Source organism: Sminthopsis crassicaudata, chromosome 4 (assembly GCF_048593235.1).
Source record: "Sminthopsis crassicaudata isolate SCR6 chromosome 4, ASM4859323v1, whole genome shotgun sequence".
Taxonomy (NCBI): Eukaryota; Metazoa; Chordata; class Mammalia; order Dasyuromorphia; family Dasyuridae; genus Sminthopsis; species Sminthopsis crassicaudata.
Window position 1 is genome coordinate 282,282,399 of NC_133620.1, and position 26,082 is coordinate 282,308,480.

Below are 26,082 nucleotides of genomic sequence, written 5' to 3' on the forward strand. Positions count from 1 at the left end.
AAACTTTCCAAATACTTCCCCTTCTTATTAATTGGAGTTCTATAATCCCAGCTCCTGAACTGAACCTATGTAGCAGGGCCATCTATCACCTCAACCATATAAATATATATATATATATATATATATATATATATATATATATATATATATATATATATGTCTCTAGTAGTTGGAGTAGATAATCTTTCACAAATAAAGATGACAATCACAAAATTTAACAACAACAAAAATGCTAAAGGAAACAGAAATATGCATCTAGCAACAGATAAATGACTAAGCCAAATACTCACCTTCTTTAGGATATAAAAACCATATATTTTCCAGATTGAAGAATGTAAGAGCTTGCCATACTTGAATTGTGCTCATTGCTTCTACTGACCGCTTGCTCTGATTATAGAAACTTGCCATAAGAGGTGAAATCAGGGACATGATTATAATAGCATCAAAACTGAGCACATACATGACAGGATAAAGCATCCTTAGCTCAATTTGACTTCAGGTAATTGCCACAGTTTTCGATTAATCATGTAGCAATAATTTCACCTTATAGCCATACTCAGGAATAATCAAGTGGGTTCTAATTCAAAAGAACACCATTGGGGAACTGAATCAGAAGGATCCCATCTTAAGTGAAAGTCAAGGTTGACCTCACAACTCTTGCCCAGATATTAACTTCTATCTGCAATAATTCAAGACCACATTCTACTGAGTAGCTTGTGGCATATTCCTTTCAGATGGTGGATCACTGGCTTGATGACCCATCAAGACAATCACATCTTAATTTAAAACTCCAAATAATATCAGCTACAGTTCCAAGAGATTTATCTCAAATAGCAAATCTCATTAATCAAAGTTTCAGGTGAATTTATCTCTCAAGAGTCACATATCCTGAATACGTATTGGCCATGATCTTATATAGATAACAGTAAGAGATTCATCTTAGAAAGTTTGCAGCTTATCTTTCATACCTAAGTAGATGGTTTTAAGTTCAACATTACAGAAATCATTTTGCTTTTAAAATGCTCAATATATAGAAAAATTCTAAATTGCATATTGTCTATAGCAAAAAGATGTTCAAAAGGACAAAGGTATAAACTACTATTGTCAGAATCCTTTAAATAATAGGCACAGCTTTAAGATGATTCAATATAACCAATTGAAACAAAATTTGCTAAACTTTATATACATGAGAGATTTCATTTAACATCTTTGACCCCTTTTCTTTACAGTAAAAATTCATTCTGGGATGAGATAAACATTAAAATTTATTTTTATATAACAAACTTGTAGGTTATCAATAAATCCATTCCTTCCTTGGAGACTAAAACTTAAACAAACTCTTTTCCCAGTGCTGACAAAAAAACATAATGGTCTTTCAAATAAGGGAATCAACAAGGGTCCCAGCAGAGGGGCTGAGCTTGATGTTCCTACTTATTCACCCCAACTATCCTTAGGATTTTTCTGTGGATGTATTCTTTGATATACCTCCCTACCCCACAAAAACATTTTTAATTGCTCTGGTACAAAATCAGTTTTTACAGATTATAAATTGTTCTTAACAATCCATTCTTACAGTTTCTCCACAGGTTCTTTAATCTTGGTGTAGAGTCTACTTCTTCTCAGCCTTTGGACCACAGTCTCAGTCATAAGTAATATCTGAAAAGATCCTTCTCACTTTGAGACTTAAAAGGATTTAAGGATTTAAAAGGCACCCAGTCTCCTGGAATTACAAACTCCAAAGATGTTGTCTGGGCCAGGAGTTCTTGTTTCCCAAGGGCTGAAAAGGATAAGGACACTGCCAGTATATATCTTTAAAACCTTATTCTTTGTTTCAAAAGAGAGTATTTCCTTTTCCCTCCATTTCATATGAGGAAAGCCCCAGATCTCTGCTGGTGACAGTTCTAATTCTTTAGTAAAGCAATAAGAAAACATTTTGTCCAAAGCAATTTAGTATCTAACATAAATTTCATAATTTGTTTCTTTAAAACATGATTCATTCTTTTTACTTTCCCTGATAAGGGCAGATGTACTCAATTTGCAGCCCTTCTTCCCTTATTTCTTATAAAACCTTAAAAGTAAAGTATGTTCCATTATCAGAATTCAATAGTGCCTAGCAATCCATATCTAAGTATAATTTATTCCAGTGTTATTCTGCTAACCTCTCAAAGTAGCAGAGCTCAGAGAACATGCCACTTAATTGTTTACTGCCCGCAAGATCTTATATTAAACCGTAAGTCTCATCTGATTTCTCAAGGGGCAAAAGAGGGTTATTGAAAAAGGGACATACAAAATTTTAATAGTCTATCTTTCACAAATCCTTTTATTACTGATTGCAGTCTTATTTTTCCCTCCAATGATATAGGGTATTATTTAACAGACACACCACTTCCTCTGGATTTTTCAGATTGATTTTAAGAGGGGAAATTCTTAAACCTCCCCTATTTCTGCCATTCATATCCTACCAAAAGTGGGTGCATTTTAAATCTACCTGATGGTTCAACATTTTTAATTCCAGTACCAATTATATAATTTTATCTCTGTCTGACAAGTTATTCCTCACCTCTGGGATTTACATCTTTTAATTTTTTTTTCCATATACAGGAGTGACTTCTATAACAGGTACACAGAAATCTTTTCCTTTACTTCCAACAATTTCTGAAACTCCTGCTGTTCCATTAACTACTAAATTTCCTCTTTACTCTTGTTCTACATACACAGTAATTACCAATTTGTAAGTTTTGACATAATGAACAATCTTAGAATTTTCATAATAGCCAAATGGTCAGCTGTAATTTCCTCTTAACTCACAAGCATGGATGGAAATACTCAATCTCCTAAATTACATTTACTGAGTTAGTAAAGTTGATAAAAACAGGTTCTTTAACACATTATTCACTTCCTGTTGGTTTTTCCATTTATATTTTAATAACATTCAGATTTTTAGGTAACAAGCCAAATCTGGGTTCTACAATCTCAGAAAGAATCCATTTCTTATCAGTTCAAGTAGAACAGAACCAATCTGTATCACAATTAATTAAGTTTAAGATTCCCTAAAATCTACCTATATATGCCATTCAAGCAGAATTTTTTTAGTTGTTTTCCTAATTCACACAAACCTCTTCTCTTTTGTAAGCCAGGAAAGAGTTAAGTTTCAAAGGTGGTAGCAGATGATGATTGAGAAACTCTGAAAAAATTATTACTCTGAATAAATTCCAGCAATTTGGCCAGATATTTCTCCAAGCCAGCAACATAGAAGCTGAATTCTTATTTTTCATAAACTTGTTAACTTTTATCACAGAACACAGTGCAAAGCAGATATCCACACACAGACACACAGACATTTCCTATTCCAGCTTTTACATAAAGATTGGAGTCTGACATAAGCAAATAGCTCTGAGAGCATCCTCCCCATACAGAGCAACAATATTTTATCATTTTTCTTTTATCTCTCCTTTTATTTTTAAGGGGTTTTCTCCCAATTCTTAAGCTTTTATTCCCCAAGAGGCTGTCTACTGGTATCTGATTTAATCTGGGAAGGATTCTAGTGATCCCAGGGCTCCCATTCAGCCTAGCTTATTAGGCTCTGCCCCTTTCCGCTGGTTCCCTCTCTCTAATGATCCTAGGGCCCTGTTCAGCTCACCTGTGGGTTATAGTGTGTAGTCATACAAGATTTGTCAATTCCATGCAATTACAGAGCTGCTTTCACTTGGTCTATTAATGATTACTCCCTTTGGGTTTTTTGTTTTTTTGATGGTTGTTATTTTGTTTTGGATTTTTTTAAGGTTTAAAAGCAATTGTTAAGAGTGAACTTGACTCAGGTTCATACCTTTACTTCAGATTTCATGCTGGAATAAAATGATACACTCCTAGGTCATTCAACAGTTAACACTTTAGACATACCATAAAAAATATATTCAAAAGGACACATTATCTTGAGCAGAAATAGTTCCCCTTGTCTCTATGTGGAAATTCATCTGGTCAACAGGGTAGCATATGTGGCCTTGGAATATCCCCAAAGTCTGCAGGGCCCCCAGTTCACATAATGAGTCAGATAATTTATGTCCAGAGGCTAGCGGAAAGCTGCACCAAAGCAGATACCTTAGTCCTCTGACCAAAACAGATCTCAGGGACAGCTTTTTTCTCTTTAGAGGGAAATTAGGATAACTCAAATATGGAGAGAGAGGTAAACACTGATAGATAATGGTCTTATCACACCATCTGTTCTAGAATTTCCAGTTCCATAAATCAGCCTTGTTCCTCTGCTACAAAAAATGTTTATAACCCTCTTTATAAAAGAGATTGCAATTAGTGCATAAGGCAAATGCTAAGAGCAGAAGCTCGCTAGCTAGCTAGCCAGCCAGCCAGATATATAGATAGGTAGGTAGGTAGATGATAGATAATTGATACACACACACACACACACACACACACACACACACACACACACACACACACACACATCCCCCTACAAAGAGGCTGTTTTGGTTTTTTTAGTAGCTTTTTATTGACAGAACAAATGCCTGGGTAATTTTTCAGCATTGTCCCATGCACTCACTTCTGTTCCAACTCTTCTCTTCCCTCCCTCCACCCCTCCCCTAGATGGCAGGCAGTCTCATACAAGTTAAACATGTTAAAGTATATCTTAGATACAATATATGTGTGCAGAACCGAACAGTTCTCTTGTTGCACAAGAAATATTGGATTCAGAAAGTGAAAATAACCTGGGAAGAAAAACAAAAACGCAAATAGTCCACATTCACTTCCCAGTGTTCCTTCTCTGGGTGTAGTTGTTTCTGTCCATCATTGATCAACTGGAAGTGAGTTGGATCTTCTTTATGTTGAAGATATCCACTTCCATCAGAGTACATCTTCATACAGCATTGAAGTGTACAGCGATCTTCTGGTTCTGCTCATGTCACTCAGCATCAGTTGATGTAAGTCTCTCCAGGCCTCTCTGTATTCCTCCTGCTGGTCATTTCTTACAGAGCAATAATATTCCATAACCTTCATATACCATAAATTACCCAACCATTCTCCAACTGATGGACATCCATTCATCTTCCAGCTTCTAGCCACTATGAAAAGGTCTGCCACAAACATTTTGGCACATACAGGTCCCTTTCCCCTCTTTAGTATTTCTTTGGGATATAATCCCAGGAGTAGCACTGCTGGATCAAAGGGTATGCACAGTTTGATAACTTTTTGAGCATAGTTCCTAATTGTTAAAGAGGCTGGTTTTGTTTTGTTTTGTTTTGTTTTTGTTTTTGTTTTTTTCTGGCTTCAGATGAAGACTTGTGGGCCAATCCAAATGATTAGGGTTTTAAATTAATTTTTTTAAAATTTTTCAAAACATATGCAGGGATAATTCTTCGACATTAACCCTTACAAAAACCTTGTGTTCCAATTTTCCCTCCCTTCCCCCATACCTTCCCCTAGATGGCAGGAAGTCCAATATATATATATATAAACATGGTTAGGAATATATTAAATCCAATATATGTATACATATTTATACAATTATTTTGCTGCACAAGAAAAATCAAAACAAACTGGAAAAAGGGAGAAAGAAAACAAAATGCAAGCAAACAACAACAAAAAGTGTGAAAATGGTGTGTTGTGTTCCACACTCAGTTCCCACGGGCTTCTCTCTGGGTTAGATGGCTCTCTTCATCACTGAACAGCTGGAACTGGTCTGAATCATGGCATTGTTGGAGACAGACACATCCATGATTAGTTTTTAGCGCAATCAAATATTCAGTATTTACTGTGTACCAGGCACTAAATTAAACAATGGGGATACGATTTTTTTTTTCCTGAGGCTGGGGTTAAGTGACTTGCCCAGGGTCACACAGCTAGGAAGAGTTAAGTGTCTGAGATCAGATTTGAACTCAGGTCCTCCTGAATTCAAGGCTGGTGCTCTATCCACTGCGCCACCTAGCGGCCCCTGGATACGATTAAAATTTAAAAAACAGTCCCTGTCTTCAAGTAGCTTATTCAAATAGGAGATTGGGGTGAGGTATACTTTTTTTAAATTTTATTTTTATTAGAGCTTTTTATATATAAAACACATGAGTGGGTAATTTTTCAATATTGAGCCTTGCAAAAACTTCTGCTCCAAATTTTCCCCTCCTTCCCCCTCCCCCTCCCCTCGATGGCAGATAGTCCCATACATGTTACATATGTTAATACATATGTATACATGTTTGTACAGTTATCTTGTTGCACAGGAAAGATCAGATTTAGAAAGAAGGTAAAAATAACCTGGGGAAAAAAAACAAAAATGCAAGCGGACAGTAACAGGTCAGCACTCATCTCCCAGCGTTCTTTCCCTGGGCTCTGTTGGTTACAGGTGAGCTGGAGCTGATCTGCGCGGTGAGGTTACTTTTTAAGACCTATTTTCTATTACTTTGGCTGGGTGCAGTAAAGAAGTAACGTGCACTACTACAAATTGGACACACTATCATTAAGTTTTGTGATTGGCTGAATGAAGGCAGGAAATTAACCACATTTAGTGGCGCGGGGCAGCCGCAGCCCGAAGCCGGAATGACATCATTCTTGTCGAGGCCAGAACGGGATGGGGCCTGGAACCCCCAGTCTGCATTTAATGGAACAATGGAACGGGACTGAGGGCCAGCTCCTTTTTCTCCCTCAACCTCCGCATGTTCCCTGGGGTCTCTTCCACCTCCAATACTGCAGCTTGTGAGCGTTCAACAAAGATTTATCTTAAACTCTGCTGCGCTCTCAGGAGAGAGACCTCCCGGGCTAGAGCACACATGTCACATGGCACAACCAGTTCTATGTGCAGTCTGAGGGTGATGTTTGGAGAAATGAAGGTCTAGTGAGTTGGAGAAGTTTGCGAAGATCGCGGGAACGGCCGGGTTTCGAACGTTCTTAGACCGGACATGCTCGAGATGCCACGTGACCTCCACAATCCCGATTCTGAATTCCTTCAAGCTTGGGAGTCCAAGCGGTCCCTTCTGCGCGTGCGCACGAATCCAACCCGATGGGAAGTCAGTTAATACGCCGCGGAGAAAGGGAAAGGGGGCCCACAGGAGGAAGCGCGCGCGCGCACAAGGCCCAAGCGAGGTCACGAGATCGCGAGGCGGCAGCTCGCGCTGGCGTCCGTAGGGGTGAGCTCCATGGAGCAACGATTAGCGGCGTTCCGGGCCTCCCGGAAGCGGGCCGAGCTAGAGGGAGGGCCCAGCGGCTCGGGGAGGAGCGGAAAAGCTCCGGGAGAGAATGTGGCGGCTTCCCCATCGCCGTCTCAGGCGCAAGGGGGCCCGGGCGGTAGAGCTAAGGTGAGACCGGAGGAAAATGGAGAACCTTCACCCGGGACACACGCTGTAGAGGGAAGCCCCGCCCTCCTGCCCCCGCTACCCCAGCATAAGCTCTGCCCTCTTTGGGGGCGGGGGACCAGGCTCCGCCCCGCCTTGTGATTGGTGGAGAAGTCCCCGCCCCTGTCTCCATGACGCAGGGGGGAACTGCTCCGCGGTAAGTCGCCTCGGTGGCTGTAAGGCCAGATCCAGGGCTTTCCTCCCGTACGGCTCCCCGGCTGCTTTCAGCTGGTTGTACATCAGCTTTGGAAATTGAAGTCGCCTCCTTTTCTGTAGGGAGGGCGTCCGCCTGGGACTTGGAGAGAAAGCACTTTCTGGGCGGGCTGTCACGTCTGAGGGGCTTTTAAAGTGCGCTCTGACCGTCTCTGCGTGCTTCGAGTAAAAGTGTGCGGGTGTAAGCAGCCAATGGGAAACGACAAAATAGCATCATTAACATTAAATTAAAATTAAAAATTAAATTAGCTTAAAACGGGGCTATCGGGAGGTTCAGTGGAGAGAGCACTGAGTCTGGGCTCAGGAAAGCCCGGCAGCCTGACCCTAGCTTACTCACTCACCTTCTTGTGCCTCAGTTCCCTCATCTGTGAAATGGGAATAATAACACCACCCGCCTCCTAAATGTCAAGCATTTAGCGCAGTCCCGGGGACATGATTAGCTCTATATAAATGTGGGCTAACTTTATTAGACATTGATCCCTACTTGAGACAAATCCATTTCAGAATGACCGGAGTTGGAAAGGCCCTTAAGCAGTTTTGTCCCGTCCTCATCTTGCAGAAGAGAAAACTGAATGGTCTGCCTCGGGTCCCACGGCTAATGATAACAAGTGGAAGAGCCAAGTTCCAACCAGTCTGTGGACGTCAAGGCTACCCCCTGGGGTGTAATCTGCTGTAGAGACATGACTTAGAGATTCCCAGACATCTCACCGGCGAGGTGCAGCGCTGAACACTATGTGTTTAAGCCAAAGTAGCAGTTTTTGTGGGACTGCATTCAGGGGAGAAAACTGAATGTTGTGGACTAGTATAACAGTGCATTCATACAGCTCTAAAAATGATAACCACTTTTCTTCACCACAACCCCATAGTGCAGGGTTCTCGAACTACGCCCGCCGGGATATGGCAAACGGGCTGAGGGGCGGAGACAGAGCGGGCTTTACTACAGCCCGGCCTCCCACAGTCTGAGGGACTGTGAACTGGCCCCATTTAAACAGTTCGAGGAGCACTGCGCATATCTAGGTATACAAATATGTGTGTGTGTAATATAGGTAGTATTAGAATAGCCATCTCCTCCCTTCATCCCTCCCTTCCAAGATAAAGTATTGTGGATGATTGTGAGTCAAACCCTCCATTTAGGGTCACTGTTAGTAATCATTAATTAGGCACTTACTGTGTGCCAGGCACTGTGCTAAAAGCTGGGGTTACAAAAAGAGGCAAAACAAAGTCCCCGCCCCTCAAGGGCCTAAGAGTCTAATGAGACCACGTGCAAACATATACAAATAAATAGGATAAATAGGAAATTAACAGAGAGAATAACATGGAATGGGATTAAAAGGATTTGGGAAAGGCCTCCTACAGAGAATGAGATTTTAGTTGACTTAAAAGGAAGCAGAGAAGGTTATTTTTACCTTCTTTCTAAATCTGATTTTTCTTGTGCAGCAACAAAGCTGTATAAATATGTATACCTTTATTGTATTTAACATATACTTTAACACATTTAACATGTATGGGACTATCTGCCATTTAAGGGAGGGGGTGGAGGGAAGGAGGAGAAAAGTTGGAACAGACGGTTTTGCAAGGGTCAGTGTTGAAAAATGACGCATGCATATGTTTTGTGATTAAAAAGCTTCAATAATAATAATAATAAAAGAAAGTTGAGAGAGTGTTGTAGGCAGGGGGGACAGCCGGAGAAATGTTCTAGGGCTGAGAGATGGAACAGACAGGAGCTGTCACTGGGTGTGTGTTTGGGATTAAGGTGTAAGACTGGAAGGGAATGAGGGGACTAGGTTCTGAATGGTAAGCAGAGAATGTGTTATTTGATCTTGGAGGGGAAAGGAAGCTTACTGAAGGGGTTGAGGATGACATGGTCAGAACTTCCCTTTGAGACAATCACTCCAGTGGCCGAATGGAGAATAGAGTGGAGAGAGGAGAGTCGAGGCAGGTTGTTGCTCAGTCCAGGCACGCGGTGATGAGGGCCTGCACCAGGGAGGTGGCAGTTTCAGGGGAGAGAAGGAAGTTGACATGTCTTCTTTTAACAGATTGCATATGGAATAGGTCTGCTGAGAGAGAAATAATGAGGCGGAGAGATGGCAGGTTGTGAGCCTTGGGGACTGGGAGGTCCCCTCTACAGTAATAGAGAAGGTGAGAGGGGGGAAGTTTGGGGAGAAAGATGAGTTCAGTTTTGGACAGGTTGAGTTAAAATGGCTGCTAGACCTCCAGTTGGAGAATGGCTTTTCTATTCCTTACTCTCTTCCTTTTTTCCAAATGTAGAATTCATTCATCTGAGCTGGGGTCAGCTAGGTGAGAGAATGTGTTGAGGAAAGCTCATTTTCCTAAGTTCAAATCTGGCCTCAGATGCTTACGAGCTGTGTGATTGTGAGCAAGTCGCTTGACCCTTTGTGCGTCAGTTCTTCATCTGAAAAATGAGCTAGAAAAGAAATAGCAAACGACTCCAGGATCACCAGGAAAACCCCAAATGGAGTCACAGAGAGTGAAACAATTGGAGAGGTGAGATTGGAAGTCAGCAAAGAGTTTGGGGCAGAAAAGGTCGATTTAAAAACCATCAGCATAAAGATGATAATTAGATCCACTGGAGCTGATGAGATCACCAAATGAAGTAACAGAGAGGAGAAGAGAAGGGGGCCCAGTGAGAACATTGAGGGTTAGAGGACATGATCTGAATGAGGGTCCCAGCAAAGGAGACTTGAGGAGGAGGCTAGTCATAGCAAACTGAAAAATATGAAAGTATAATGTTAAAGCATTATTAGAAAATATAAGACTAAATGTTCCTCCCCTGCCTGCAGGGTCTATTCACAAGAACTTAAGGTTTGAAGGCTGACTGATTCTCCCCCTCACATTTTAAGTAAGCCCTAAACACTTACTTTTTTAAAAAGCATTTTCCTTTGTCTTTTAACAAAGTTTTCCATAGTATTAGACACACTTAGTATTGTAAAATATCTGATTTTAAGGAAAGATTTTTTTGTCAAGGAGAACTTGATGAAGCATTATTCAGTTTGTGGTTGAGTGTGATGTTTCAGAGTACTGCTTGTTCTGAGTGAAATACAGAAAGTAGCACAAAAAAAAAGGTTCAGCAGGGAACAAACAATCCATTTTCCTGTTATGTATTTTTTCTAATTTTCTTTTGTGAAGTTTATTGTCTATTAGAGCTCTTTTTAGCAAATAATTGCTTACAATTTCCTGAGTTATTTTGTTCTTGATCCTGCACAATCGAAAACCAAACTTTTAATAGTAGAATCAGTTTCTTGGCTGTGTGTCTTATTGCCAACGGATTATAAGATCATTGAGTCAGATATAGAGACCCAACTCTGGAAAAGTCCCCATTATTAAAAACCCAAACACTGAGAGGATGACACTATCAGTCCAAAGAGGAATAGAAAATGCTGGCTATCAAGTGCTGCATTTTCTTAAGGGAGTCAGTTCTCAATTCCTTTTATTTGCTCTGGTGTGAAAATTCTCATTTAAATCTTCCTCCCCCCCCCCCCATTTACAGTCTATCTCTATTTTGCAATTTCCGTAGAACACTGTAACTTGTCATAGATTTCTTTAGCCTTCCTTTTGTAATTACTTCTCTTCAGTTAGTTATTGATATGAAGCATTCCACATTATTTTTTTTCAATGTGTCCTAGATTATGTGAAGCAAAATTAGACTTTAAAAAAAAGTATTATTTCTCCTAGTGACAAGGCTAGCTGTGTAGGTGGGGAAAAAATGGCACTTTATTCTTTTGTACCCTTAGAAAGCAGAGAATATAGATCTCTTTTTTTAATTCCCTGAGACAGTTGGGGTTAAGTGACTTGCCCAGGGTCACACAGCTAGGAGGTATTAAATGTCTGAGGCCAGATTTGAACTCAGATCCTTCTGATTTCGGGGCCAGTGTTCTATCCACTGTTCCATCTAGCTGCTCTGAACATAGAACTAGAAATTCCTTGTGTAGGAAAGTTATTAAATGTTTCTGAGAGATTGAGTGTCATCTTTTTTTAAAATGCCATAAAAGGTGACTTAGGGTTTGTTTGTTATTTTAATTTTCTCTTCTTCTGCTTGGAATTATCTTTTACTCATGGATCATCAATAATATTAATTATTATAATAATTTGTTACCTACCTTCTTTTTTAACAGCAAAAAGAGTAATTTCTATTATGTTTTCTATTGTTTGTTGATGGTGATGCATTTGATCACAGCTGTTATGTAAGAGAGCTCTGTACTAGGTATGAACATGCTCTCTACTTCTGAGAGACTTATGGAAAACAAACAACATAAAAAAATTAATTAACCCTACAAAGTAGCAAATACATAGTAGAACAGGACCTTCACTAACATGTATAGAAGCTCCCTCAGCTTTCCTTCTCTCCTGTGGTTGAAGACCACAACCTGGTTGACTCCCAATTTGCAGTTTTTACTATAGCATGTTCTATTTTCCTGTCTTCTATTAGAGGACACAGGGAGAGGAAAGCACTGATATACTGCTGTCTCCCCTGAAACAGGCAAACCCTTATCACCTGCTTCTTTAATTACTACTATTCATTTTCCCTCTATTGAGGCAAAACCCCTTTTTTCTTACTTAGATTCTTCATCTTCTGATACCTCTCCAACTTAGTTCTTTTCCCTCTTCAGTCTTTTCTCTCCTCTTCCTCCTCGTTCCAATGTGCTCTTTAGAACACTGCTTCCCTCTCCTTTCCCAACCCCACCCTATATATAGATATCTTCTTTATATTTTTCTGTCTTCTTGAACTTAATAGAAACTTGTCTATCTCTGGAATATACTTCATGCCTGGATGTAACATAAGATAAAATACCTCATCTTCAGCATTGCACCTTCTCTCATGCGCCTTACCTACTGTCCAAGAAAAAGAGATTCCTTGTTCCCTACTCCCATTTCCAGGATATTTGCCTGCAGCCCTTTTATTCTGTTTGTTCTACCCACCCATATCACGTGATCCAAAGCTTTGTTGCAGTAATCCAACCAGGCTATATTCTTTCCTTTCTCAAGAAATTCCATATTTGCATTTCATCTTTCCTTTTTACTTTAATCCCAGCTGTCATTCCTAGTAACTTCATCATATACTGTAATAGCCCTAAAAACCCTAGCCTACTTCATTAACTTTCTCAACTACTATAACCTGAATCTTCACCTTAACGACTCCACTGGGGTGATCATTGTTACCCTCAAACTGTGCATCTCCAGTATTTTGAACTCATATTCCCCTGTGTGATCACAATTTTCTGTTCTTTCATTTCCCCCTGATCCTCACACCTAAACCTGACTTCTACAGTCCTTCCTGGTTTCCTATGTCATCATCCCTCAGGTCTCATTTTTCTCCCTTCATAGTCTTGATTCTAATTAACCATTTCAGCCATTCATTTTTCTCCACTCCTGAATCATTTGCCCTATCCTTTATAGTCTACTAGTCCTTAACTCTGAATCATCCCTACCTTCTTCATTTCTTTTCCCACTTACTAAACACTGGTAGAAATAATGCAATTATGTCAATTATACAGTAATGGTATCTAATTTCAGCTGGAGCCTAGTTTCTGCATAGTAATCCCTTTATTCTTTCCTGATTGACTTTTTTTTTTCTTTTTTCAAGATTTTGTTGTTTTATTTTTGGTCTTTTAACACCTCAAGGTACTTCCCAAAAAACTGTCTCACCTGTGTCCTCAAATCCCTCCTCTTGTGCTCCGAATAGTCTATAATTAGGCATAAAGATTGACAGGGTGATCACATTTGACAGTGTATGTAGCATTTTGCACCTATAATCCATTCCTCCTCTACTGAGTGTGTTTCATCTTCCATCCTTTGAAACAGATGGTTATTGTATTTAATATGATTTCTTATATCTTTTTTGTACTTTTGGTTTTTATTCCTGTAGTCATTATGTATGTTGTTCTAACTCTTGCTTTCTTTCAGCATCAGTTCATGTAAGTCTGGTTTCTTTGTGGTTCTATTTTTCCAAATTACTCACTTTGTCATTTCTTTATGGTACAATACATTATGGTACATTGGGTTTACCACAGTTTGTTCATTTCTTTCTCAGTTGTTTCCATCATTTTATTATTACAAAAGTTCTATGAATGGAACTTTTCTTTCAGTCTTTTGCCTCTTCTGACTGTAGCCTAGTAAGTCTATTTACCAGGTTAGTGACTCTTCTTGCATTATTCCAAACTTTTGCCAACTAGTTGGAACAATTTATGGCTTCACCAAATGGAGCTGACTTTCTTTTCCTAATTTTTCTTTTACCACTCATCTGTTTTTTTTAATTTTTTTCTGGAAATTCTTGTTGGTCTTGGGTTCCTATTTTGGTCTTCTTAGCCACTGTAATAGCTTTTTGTGATCAAGCCACTTTTTTGTTGTTTGTTAATTTTTCTAACCTGTTTCTTAACTTTGAACTTTATATTAAAGTTCTTTATTCCTCTCAGACTATAAAGGCACTGTCTTAAGCTTCAGGATTTATCATATATCTGCAAGTTTTCCTTACTTCAAGAGTGGTGTGAGTCATGAAGAGGTTTAGTCATTGCTCTCTTGGTCTTTGATTTGATGTTTACCCAGGAAGGGTGTCTGCATCTTGGCCCTCAGACTGTGACCAGAGCCCTTGTTCCCTTGTGACTGACCTCTCTACCATGGGACTTTGATTCAGAATTTATCAGGATTGTAAATTCCTGAAGCTACTATTGCTATCATGTCACAGCCATCTCCAAGGCTCCCCCACTGGTGTTCCTGCTGTACTCTGGACCTGTGCCCACTCCTGTGTTACATTCTCTCCTGCACACCTCCTAAGTTGTCTTAGGCCAGATAAAGGTGGTATTCTGTTGGTTCTGCTGCTCTAAAATTTGATTTGAGGCATTATTTTTAAATTGTTGGAGAGGAATGTTGAGAAAGTTCTGCTGGGTCTTAGCTTGTAATCTTGGCTTCTATCACTAGTGACCTCTTATTTGCCATATCTAGTCTATTCTCACTCTTCTTTTTAGTCTGTCTACTTCATTTGACAATACTGATCACCCTCTCTTTCTGAATCTTTTCTCCTCTATAGATATTTTCATGACACTTATCTTTTAGTTTTCCTCCTACCTACAAGCTTGATTTTGTTCTTCTGTTTCTTTTTTGGTTCATCATCAATGTTGCATCCCCTGATGGTGGTTATGCCCTGAGCCTCTGTCCTAGACTCCCTGCTCTCTCCATACTTTGTGTGTGACTTCCTTTGGGGTTTAATTATCATCATCTTACAGTTGGCTTGCATATCTATATTTCTAGCTGGCTGGCTTAGTTGTCCCTATTTGTGATCTATATACCCTGAGGCCACTGTGGAGGCACAGCTTGCAGGCTGGACCTTTCCTTGAATTCAGGGCCTGCTTGTTCTTAGAGGAAAGGCACAAGAGCCAGGGATTTTGCCTTGGTCTCTGAACTCTTCCTAGCTCTGGTCTCCAGGCTTTTGAATAAGGCCCAGTCTGGCACCTGGGCTCCTAACTCTTTCTACCTAGTCTGGCCTGTCATTCCTCTGAGCTTAAGTAAATCCTGCATCACCAGTTACCTATTGGACATTTCAAAGTGGACATACCAAATATATCCCAACTTGTCTAGCATAGAGTATCTTTCCCCTAAAGTCCTGGATTTTCATTGAAAACACTACCATCTTCCCAGTCTTCAAGGTTTCTACCTTCATTATCTTTGACTCCCCCAGTTCCTCTCACCCCATATGTCTAGTCAGTTGGATCCACTCTTTCTACTCACATAGCCATCATCCTAGTCCAGGCCCTTCTCACTTCTTGTCCAGATTATTACAGTAGTTTCCTAATTGATCTTCTTAGCACAACACTCATCTTATTCCAGTCCATCTTTCATACAGCTGGTAAAATGATTTTCCTTAAGTGCAGATCTCATTGTGTCACTCATTCATTCAATTTCAGTAGATCACCATTGTCTCAGGATAAAATAGAACTTTGTCTTTCCAGCTTTATTATATTACTGTCTTTCATCACAACCCCTCCTCTGATTCTGCAGTCTTATCAGATCTTTTATCTGCTCATCCCAACTGGCACATCATCTCTTGTCCCTGTGCCTTTGTTTCATCATCCATGCCTGGAGTGCCCTTCTGAACTCTTCCTAAAGGACTTCTCTTTCTTTCATATGCAACTCTAGCACCATCTCCTTGCCTGTAACCTTTCTTGATCTACCCAAATGCTACTTTGTATTTATTTGCATGTATTCTTTGTATACATTTATTCTGTATATACTTAACTATGTACTCATCTCTCCCATTAAAATGTAAGCTTCTTGAAAGTAGGAACTGCTTCATTTGTACCTTATTCTCATTACCTAGGACAGTACCTAGCACATAGTAGGTGCTTATTAATAAATGCTTGAATAATTTTGTTCCTAAAAAGGTTTTGGTCACTTAAAAAATGAATACATGTAGCTTGTTCAGTTTCAGTTCTCTCTTTTTAAAAATATCTTTCATTACTTTTTTTACTTGAAAACTCATAAAGATACCTTCTTTGATTTTTGTCTTGCTGATTCTTAGAAATTTATTTTTCATATAAAACCTATTTCATTTCAGTCTTTCACCTTGACAAAATTTTTCATTAAATTAAGTAAGGTAAAAACTTTTTCAGACATTAACAACTAGTTGGCTTTTTCTTTCCTAGAATAAGTTCTTTGAGGCCAGTATTTTGAAATGACTTTTTTTTTTCTGTCTTTTGTCTCATTCACAAGTAAAGCAATAGTATAGCTTTAATCTTAGTAAAAGAACTGTCACTTTCAGATTCCCGATAGATATTCTAAGGATACTTTTCATACTTAATACTTCTCCAGAGAGTTTCACATTTTGAACATATTTTAGTAGCCTAGATTTAGAGCCAGAAAGGACATTAGAGGACTATAGCAACCTTTTGGTGTCCTCTAATAAAAGGTTCTATCCTTTGGTCTAGAAGCCAAAATTACTTCTTGATTTGGGGATATTAATGGCAATAATTTAGGATATTATGCAGTGCATTTAGCTTTAGAGATTTGATAAGTAAAAATAGCAATCTCCTGAATGGTCTTTTTGTTCTTTCTCAGTTATAGGAATTGCAAGTGGCATGTGACAAGATCTGCGTATCAATGCAGTTAGTTGTTTAACAGAAGTGAGGAATTCAAGTTTTATTGTGATCTTATTTCACAACCAAATAGTTAAGTCCTGTCTCTGAACTTTTAAATTTAGCTCACCATGAACATATAAAAACCATGAACTTGATTGCTATACAAGATATATTGAGAATTTAGATAATAGGTTTTACCATGTATAGAGTGCAAAATATTTAGAAAAGCAGATTTAAAAATAATAATATTTACTGGAGTATCTGCCACAAATAACAAAACAGTCTGCTACATATTGAGAATTTCATGCATATGACCATGTCCCAGCTTGCCCTCCCATGCAGAATATTAACTAAATCTTGAAGCAATATATGAGAACAAGCCAACCACTGGCTTTTCACTATCTCCTCTCCTCCCCTTTTTCCCCTTGAACCAAACCATATTTAACTACTTCCTAATGTTGCACAATTTATAGCAAAATAGTGAAGGATAGAGAAATTCCATTTCCATTTTGAATTTAGCAGAAAAATGGCAAAACAAGGAAATTTCCATTTGAAAGAATATGAGTTGTGTTACCTTGTGTTTATCCCTCTGTACATATGTATTTTCCTATTAGAATGTAAGCTTCTTGAGGTCAAGAATTTTTTTGTTTTGTATTTGGCTTGGTACTTGCAGTATATTGCAAATGCTTAAATGAATCTGTAATAATCTCATTGATGTGAATATTTTCTTCAATGAAACAGACCGTTTTCTTGTCTGTAACCCTTTAATAAGTTTGCCGCAATACATGGCTTCCTTTTAACTTTGTTAGGATGTCATGGAAACACAGAAATTTTCCATTGATAATCCTTTGTTCCTGCCACATGACTTGATCACCTTGAAAAATGATATGTGCAAAGCAGAGTTTTAGGAAGGATAATCTGACTGCAGTCGGAGATTAAAGACAAAAAGACCAGTTCTTGAAAAAGGTAATGAGGGCCTTATGATAGTAATAGGAAATGGAATTGGACTAATGGGAGAGCCATTGTGAAGAAAGAATCATGGACCTGGTGAATGATTAAATGTGTGAGGAAAGAGAAAGGTTGCTTCTGAGGCTTTGAGTATGGGTGACTGGAAAATGGACAAGTTTGGAGGAAGAGAAGTGGTTTTAGGGGAAGGAAATTATGTTTGGTTATAGACATTTGCTTGAGATAAAGGTAGATCATCTTAGTAGCTGTTAATAATATCTGCATTTAGAGATGCATAAACAACTAACTTTTTTTATAGTGTTTTAAAGTATAAAGAACACTTCCTTACATTCTGAGAAGTAGGTAGTGCAAGTATTATTGTCTTTTTATAAATGAAGAAACTGAAGATCAGAGACAACTTGTTCAGGGTTGGACAATAAATAATTTTCAGAATTAGGATTTGAACCTAGATCTACACCAAGCAGTTGGTATAGTGGTTAGAAATCTGGAGTCGAGAAGATTTGGGTTCCAATCATCTTGGATGGACATGGCTCTGTTACTTGGGCCAGTTACATAACTTCCCAGTTCCACAGGCAATCCTCTTAAGATTTAAGTTACAGCATAGTTACTGACCTGTTAGTGATAAGAGGGAGTTTTCTTACCAGGAGAAAATAACATTTAACTGTTACTAATTACATACCAGCTCTACATCTCCTCTTTTTTCCTTCTTCCTACCAAAAAAACAAAACAAAACAAAACAAAACAAAAAAACTCTTTCAGCTATCTAAAAATTTTGCCAGTTTTTGTTAAGAGAATTCATCATCCCATTTGACTAGGTTTATAACCTCTGATTGGTTTATTTACTGCCAAATTCCTAGAAAAAAATCACCTAAACTCTTCATTTTCTTGGCATCTACTCTTTTTTTTCAGTCCTTTATCCAACTACAAACCCTCTCATTTGAGTGAAACTTTTATTGCCTAGGTTACCATTTATCTCTTAACTGCTAGATCTAATTACCTTTTTCTCAGTCATCTTCCCTGCAACTTTGGATGATGTTGACCACATGTTTCTCCTATAAAGTCTCTCTTCTTCTTACTTTATGACACTGCTGTCTTCTGGTTCTCTTCCTCATTCCACTTTAATGGACCCTTAACCTTCTTTTCCCCACTCCCTGCCCCTTAGAGTGAGTGTCCCCCAGACTTCAGTTTTAGGCCCTTTAAATGGTCTCTTGGTGATCGCCTTTGCTGCAAGAAGTTCAGTATTATCTCTGAAGATGAATTTCAAATATTTCTAGTTTCCCCATCAGCTACCAACTAAACATCAATGGATAAACATCTCATCCAGGATGTCTCATACCCATCTTGTTAACACATTTCCAAAATGGACTTGATTATCTTCCTAGTCCAAACCCGTTTATTCTATCCTTATTTCCATTGAAGGCACAAAGTTTAAAAAATCTTGAGGTTATTATCTTAGATTCCAGTCTTTCTGTTACACCCCCCCCCAATCCATTTAGGTGTCAAATCTTGTCTTTACTATGTACACATCCCCTCAACTGTTTAAAACTTTCTCTCAACTCATGTAGCCACTGCTTATTTAATCAAGTTTCTCACTGTCTCTCTTAGATTATTTCTCCATTAATCTAATCTCTTACATCTCCAATCCATCTTCCAGCCAGTGACCAAAATAATATCTTTCTCAATCACAGGTTTGACTATTGATCATTGATTATTCATTGACTTTCACTAGTTACTTTCCAACATCCTCTGTAATAAAATACAAACTGCTCAGTATGATTTTTAAAACCTGGCACACTGATGATGATTTAATATTTTCTTACTTGTGTCATGTGATAGAAGTTTTTAGAATTCTACATTAGTATTCAGCCTATTACCGGATTTCCTAAATTCATCACACCATTTTCCATTGATATGTACTTGAAAAAGTCAGTCCTTACCTCAAACTCCCCAAATCCCTATGTCCTTCTAGGGAGCAGTGTGAGCTTCTTCTTCCCTTGTTCTCTTTCCTGCTCTAGCCTACTCCTTCCTTTTGTTAGAGCACTCCTCCTCTTCACTTCACCTTGTAAATTCTTAGTTGGATTTTGACATTTGTGTGAGAGAAAGTGTGGCCTAGACCTAAAGAGCTTGCCTTGGAGTTAGAAGATCTGGGTTTATGTTGTGCCTCTGTGACCACAGCCAGATTACTTAACTTTACATATCCCTGGCAACTTTCTAAGATTAGAAGCGATACACAAATTGTTTATCTGCATTAGCAACTTCTTTGTACTCTGAACTCATAGGAATGGATCAAATAAATACCCCAAGCCCTTCTTATTGTGTACATATTGTAAACCCTCCAGGAACATGTAAAGAATCTTTGAAGCAAAGGCAATTTTTTGTTTTATATTTCTAGTACTCAGATCAGCACTTAATGTTTTTGTTGAATTGAAATAGAGAGTGAAAGTTTGGGGGAGAAATTGAGGCTGGATTAGGATAGCATGTTAATCTCTGAGAATGGTTGAATTCTTAGAAGAAAAGAATGTGGGAAGAAAAGAACAGCTTTCTGCTACCACAAAAAGTAGTTATAAATTTGAGTGTGTACTGAATTTTGTATTTTTTAACATATGAAAGGAAAATAAAGGCTTCTTTTCTGTTTGTTTCTCTGATGGTTCCCATCATAAAGCTAGATCTTTACAATGCTTCAGGAAAGTTAATCAAATCTGTTAAAATGATAATATTCTTAGAAAAATGTTTATTGTTGATAAATTGCTTTTGCATTCCATCTAGTCTTTAAAATCCATCGTATATGGATAACAAATTATCCATCATTGAAGATTTTGTGCGTTGAATATAAATGTATATCACTCAATTGATTATCATCATTGAGAGGCATCTAGGCAATGCAGTGAATAGAGTGCTGGGCCTACAGTCTGGAAGATTTGAGTCAAATATGGAGTGGAGTATAGGAGGCAAGATTATGAATTGTTTTGGACACATTGAGTTTAAGATGTTTATTGGACATCTAGTGTGAGATGTCTTAAAGGCATCAGCAGAGAATTTGAAACAAGAAAAGTGGATTTGAGAATCATCTGCATAGAAATGGTAATTAAATCCTTTGGAACTGATGAGCTCAAGTGAAAAAAATTTAAGAGAAAAGACAAAGATATAAGACATAACCCTGAAGGAATCTATGTTTGAATGGCAGGATCTAGAGGAGGATCCAGCAAAGGAGAAAGAGATGATCTGGGAGTGAATGGGTTTTGGAAACCTCTGAGAGAGTGATCAGCAATACTAGAGGCTACAGAAAGGACAAGGAGAATTAGGATTGAAAAATGGCGGTTGATTTAGCAAATATGAAATCATTGTTGATTTTGGAGAAAACATTTTTTGTGGAATGAAAATGTCAGAAGCCAGGAGTTGAGAACTGAGTAGTGAGAGGGGAGAAAGTTTAGACACCTATTGGAAGTGGTCTTTTGGAGGAGTCTTAACTACAAGGGGCAGAAGAGATATAGAAAGAAATTTCTATTGGAAATTCTATTTCTATTGGAAGGCTTAAGATGGAGAAGACATGGTCAGTCATGTCTGACTCTTTGTGACTTGTGGTCCATACTGTCCATGGCGTTTTCTTGGCAAAGATTCAGTGGATTACGGCAAACAGAGCTTAAATGACCTGCCCAGCCTCACACACAACTAGGAAGTGTCTGAGGCTAGATTTGAACTCAGATCTCCCTGACCAGATCCAGTGCTCTTTCCTCTAAGCCATCTGGTTGCCTAGCTCCTTACATTTGTAGGCAGCAGGAAATGAGCCAGTAGACAAAGAGGGACAGTAAATGAGTGAAAGAGTAGGGTTAGCAGAGAGGAAGCAGTCTGTGAAAGGAGATGAGATGAAATGGGATCACTTGAACAAGCAGAGGTAACAAGTAAAAGTACCTTGTACTCTTGGTAAAGATTTAGTAAAGTCTCTTCCTCACATAGAATGGGGGTGAAAGAGGAGATAGTGGCAGGAAGCATCTGAACGATGGCAGATGAGGAAGAGTGAGAAGAGGCGGCTCAGTGAGGGCTCTCAGTTTTTTCCGTAAAGTATGAGACTATGTTCTTTGCAGAGAAGATGGGAGGAGGAGAAGCTATGGGAAGTTTGAGGAGAGAAAAATATTTGAAAGAGTCTTTATAGAGACTGGAATTGTAGGGTGATAAGGAAGATTTAGTAGGACTTACCTACAAGCAATGAGGGCTCAGTTGAGTTGTAAATATAAATTTGCAGTGGACCCATTCAGAACATTGTGTGATTTTCTCCACCATCTTTCAGCAGTATAGGAGCAAAGGAGATGCATGATGGGAATGATTCGAGGTTGTGGGTTGGCTAGGCATAATTAACACTATAATAAGAGGGCATAGGCATTCTAGAAATGGCAGTTTAGAATCAAATTGGTTCACTGAGAGATCAAAAAAAGAAAAAGAGAAAGTGGATAGTGCAGGAGAGAGAACCTGTGAGAGAACTGAGGGGTGAAGAGATTGAAGGTCCTGGTACAGAAGGCATGTAGGGCTTGATAAAGGAAGGCAAAGGGAAATTTGAAAAGCCAATAGATTATGATTAGAAAGGGAGTTTCAGAAGTCTTGAACATGGAGATAGTACATTTGGGGATCACAGCAAGATTAAGAATGTGACTACCATCTAAGGAGAGATAAGGGGTAATTATCTCATACAAAGTATGGTAGAAATACCATGGAGGAGTAATTCATGGGAAGGGAGTAGGTGTTTGAGGGAGAATCATTATGTATGTTGACGTATGAAGGTAAGAATTGAGGAGGAGAAGAAAATTTTAAGCCAGGTATCAAACTCATTGAGGGAAGAAAGTGAGTGACCCTTGGAGGTCTGTAGATAATAAGAAGATTTTGATTAGGTGATGGATAGGAGTCCTAGACACTATATAATTACCAGTTATTATAATGATAACATGCAGTTTTTATTAGATTCTGTCCCACTAAATGCTGATCCATTTTGATTCATCTGAAAAGTTTAAGAACTCACAGGTAGCAGACCTAAGCTCTGGGCTAGGATGACGAAATAGAAACTAATGAACCAATAAACTTTGAAAAGCAATAACTGCCATTTTGGATTTTGTCAGCTTTGTTACCCTTGATTCTTATTTCTATTTATTTCCTAGGAAACACTTGAGACTCAAGGAAGCCCACTACAGAATCCAACAGCTGTTTCTTCATCACGATGGGACCAATTTTTTCTCCCTAATGTTATATTCTTGAAGGTAGCACTTTGGTTGGTCTTACTGGGACTGTTTGTAGAACTAGAGTTTGGCCTAGTTTATTTTGTTCTTTCCCTGTTTTATTGGATGTATGTCGGCACCCGTGGTCCTGGAGAAAAGAAGAAAGGAGAAAAGAGTGCTTATTCTGTGTTCAACCCCGGCTGTGAATCCATCCAAGGAACCCTGACTGCAGAACAATTTGAGCGAGAATTACAATTTCATCCCCTGGCTGGGAGATAGTCCTTGTTCTCCTGAGTTTTCTGCCACTTCGGTATTCTTGGACTATCTAGCCCCCCTGAGCCCAGACTGGAATTAATATGGGCTATCTTTTGTCCATGAGTGGTAACTTTTTGTTGTTGGAACTCTATTCATTTATCCACCCATTCACCCCTTTTTTCCTGTCTGCTGTTATAGTACCAATGTATTTGTTTGCATTTCCATCTTTAAATTTTCTTTTTTTCTGAGAGTTACTAAAATCCAATATCACAATTGATTTGGTGTCATTTCCAAAAATAACATCTTTAATAAAGACTTCTCTTTCTGATATTTATTTAGATCAATTTTAGAGGCCTGGGATAGGGATTGCATTGTAAAGTATTTAACTAATTTGAAGTAATGATTCATTCCTTCACATGAAATGCTACATATTAAAAATCTTATCTGACAATAAATTCACCTTTTCAGCACTATGAGAATCATAGACATCTTTTAAATATATCATCCTCAAAGAAAAGGTGAAAATTGCAGTTTGCTTTTTACTAATTTTATTAATGATATCAAATAATATAGAATGTTATAGATGAATGGGACCTAAAGAATTATTTAGACCAATGGTATTCAGACTTTTTGGCCTTTGGACCCTTTTTACTGTCCTAAAAATTATTGCGGACCCTCCAAAGAATTATGTTTTTGTGGATTATATCTACCAGTATTTGCCATGTTAGAAATTAACATGTCTTAGTATTATTCTGAAAACAGTTTTGATCTCATGGACCCCCTGAAATATTTTGAAATATTCTCATGTTATATTTTGAGAACTTCAAGTCTAGCTAAATCCTTTATTTTATAAAGACTCAGGCCCAAAAAGGGGAAAATGATTTCTTCAGGGGCATAAATAGGGACAGAAACTAGATCTTCTGATTTTAAGACCACTGGGTTTTTTTTTTTTCTTTGTTATACTCTATTTCATAATGGCCAAGTCACTCCATTCATCAATTTTCACAGATTATAAAAAGAAGGGCATAAATGGTCAATTTAGCAATTATTTACCATCCCACTTATAACTGTCTTTCCTCCTTTCCTATGTTCTTCCCCTATCACTTAGAGAAAGGAGGAAGAGAAGAGAGAACAGTACTGGTGTTGTGTAGTGGGAAGGAATAGAAACATATCAACATTGGTAAATTTTATAAAGGGTTATTAAATTGGAGCATGTATGCAGAGGTTAATCCTGGAAGTAGCATTCCAGACTCACTGAACATATGACCTAAGGGACAGAGGCTTCCTGGACTCGTCCTGATTTGCTCTAATCTCTGGGACAATCATTTTATCTCTTTGTCTTTATAATATTGTAATAATAATTTCTTTCATGATGGAGACAGCAAAATCTTCTTTCATGGTGCCTCCTTTTTTGCAACTTTAGTTTATTTAAACTAATATTGTGACAGTTGAGTCTTGATATATGGGATTCCTACTAAGTAAAAAGTTTAAAATAATTCTATTCTTTAAGTCATATTTATAAGTAAGAGAAATCTGTCTCGCTTTTAAATGAGGGTTTTGGATTATATGTTTTCCAAATCTAATTCCTATGATCTTAATACAAAATTAGACCTTTTTTTTCAATCCAAAGATTCAAGGAATTGAAGATATCTTCTATTTCTAGTCCAATAATTAACTCATACTTTAAGGATATATGATTTTAGTCATGTGGGTATTCCTTCTGCCAATGCAAATCACAACTTTTTCTGTGCTTTAATACTTGATTTGAGAAGGTATGTGGAAAAAAGAGTCATCTAGTGATCAATTCTAACTCTTCTCACTTAGGTGGTACCTGGTGACACATGTTGAGTCTATCATTGAATCCTACGCACAAACCCCTTACAGCATGGTAATATCCACTCTACCTTGTGGTCTTAGCTGAGATAGCCTTTTAAGGATCCATGGCCACACTCATGGCATGATGAGCGACTTCAGTAGAAGCCACTGTCTTACATAAAAGGATTTTTATTTGAAATGTAGTGTAATATGGGGAAGTTATAAATTTTTATTTTTTCATTATTATTGTTTTTTATTTACTGTAACAAAGTTTCAGCCAACTTGCTTATTAAGAAAAGCATTTTTCTGGTTGACTGCATTTTCTGGAGTATAACTTGAAATCCTTTTTCATTGCAAATTTTGTTGAAAATCATTTGTAAGATGAATTAAACCCCCTTTTAGGCTTCAGAGTAGAAAATGGTGAGCACAGTTAAATCTCAAGTCTTAGTTCCCTCTATTAAAATGAAGAGATGGTTCTAAAATTCTGAAGAGATTCCTTCTAGCTTAACCTTGTGATCCTCCCAAGATACCTACTAGTTAAAAATAAAAGACTTCTAATTAAAGAAATAATGTTTAACACCAGAGATGGAAAAGGTGTATGAAATAAAGAGAAATATGAACTATAGAAGCTTTGTTTGTTTACAAAAAAATTTTTAACGGTGTGTGTGTGTGTGTGTGTGTGTGTGTGTGTGTGTATGATTTGGCACTTTCTTTTAGATAAATACAGAGAGTTTAATGGAGGCTTGTATCCTGGGTGATGATGTACTATACTTGAAAGTAATTTTACTTGAATTTTTTTAAAAAACAGGATCACGAGAGTTATTGTCTCATCATTTTATAGATGCAAAAACAGTTAACGTTACAAAGCTAGAGTCAGAGACAAGATGTGAGCCCAGCTCTCTGACATCAGAGCCAGAGCTTTTTTTTTTTTTTAAACTATAATATGCTGTTTCCTAAATTATTGCATTCAAAATTTTCTCAAAATATTTAGTCTGGGTGAGTTTTGACTATTTTAATAGCTTCAATAATTCTTCAAAAAAAATGTAGTGTATAGTGCATTGATGATTATGCCACAGTTGTGTTTCCTTCCCCCTATCCCTAACCTCCTTTAGAACAAGGCCGTTATTAACTGGGTAGATTTTAGCTCAACTTTATAAGATCTTGTGAAAATGACCCCTCACTTGCCCCTACTCGTGTCTCCCCAGAAGTTGC

At 38.0% G+C, this 26,082-nt stretch overlaps 1 protein-coding gene across 1 annotated transcript; it reads left to right on the forward strand.

The window, feature by feature from the left end:
• Positions 1 to 6,030: 6,030 nt before the first annotated feature.
• Positions 6,031 to 25,495, forward strand: SAYSD1 (SAYSVFN motif domain containing 1). Its single transcript, XM_074311021.1, has 2 exons — positions 6,031 to 7,298; positions 22,744 to 25,495. Exons 1-2 carry the CDS (start codon positions 7,140 to 7,142, stop codon positions 23,077 to 23,079), a joined length of 495 nt encoding a protein of 164 aa, XP_074167122.1. The 5' UTR covers positions 6,031 to 7,139; the 3' UTR covers positions 23,080 to 25,495.
• Positions 25,496 to 26,082: the final 587 nt, after the last annotated feature.

Coding starts and splice junctions, on each gene's coding strand:
- SAYSD1 (XM_074311021.1), top strand. CDS start 7,140: ATGGAGCAACGATTAGCGGCGTTCCGGGCCTCCCGGAAGCGGGCCGAG. Junction 7,299..22,743: donor GCCCGGGCGGTAGAGCTAAG/GTGAGACCGGAG, acceptor TTTATTTCCTAG/GAAACACTTGAGACTCAAGG.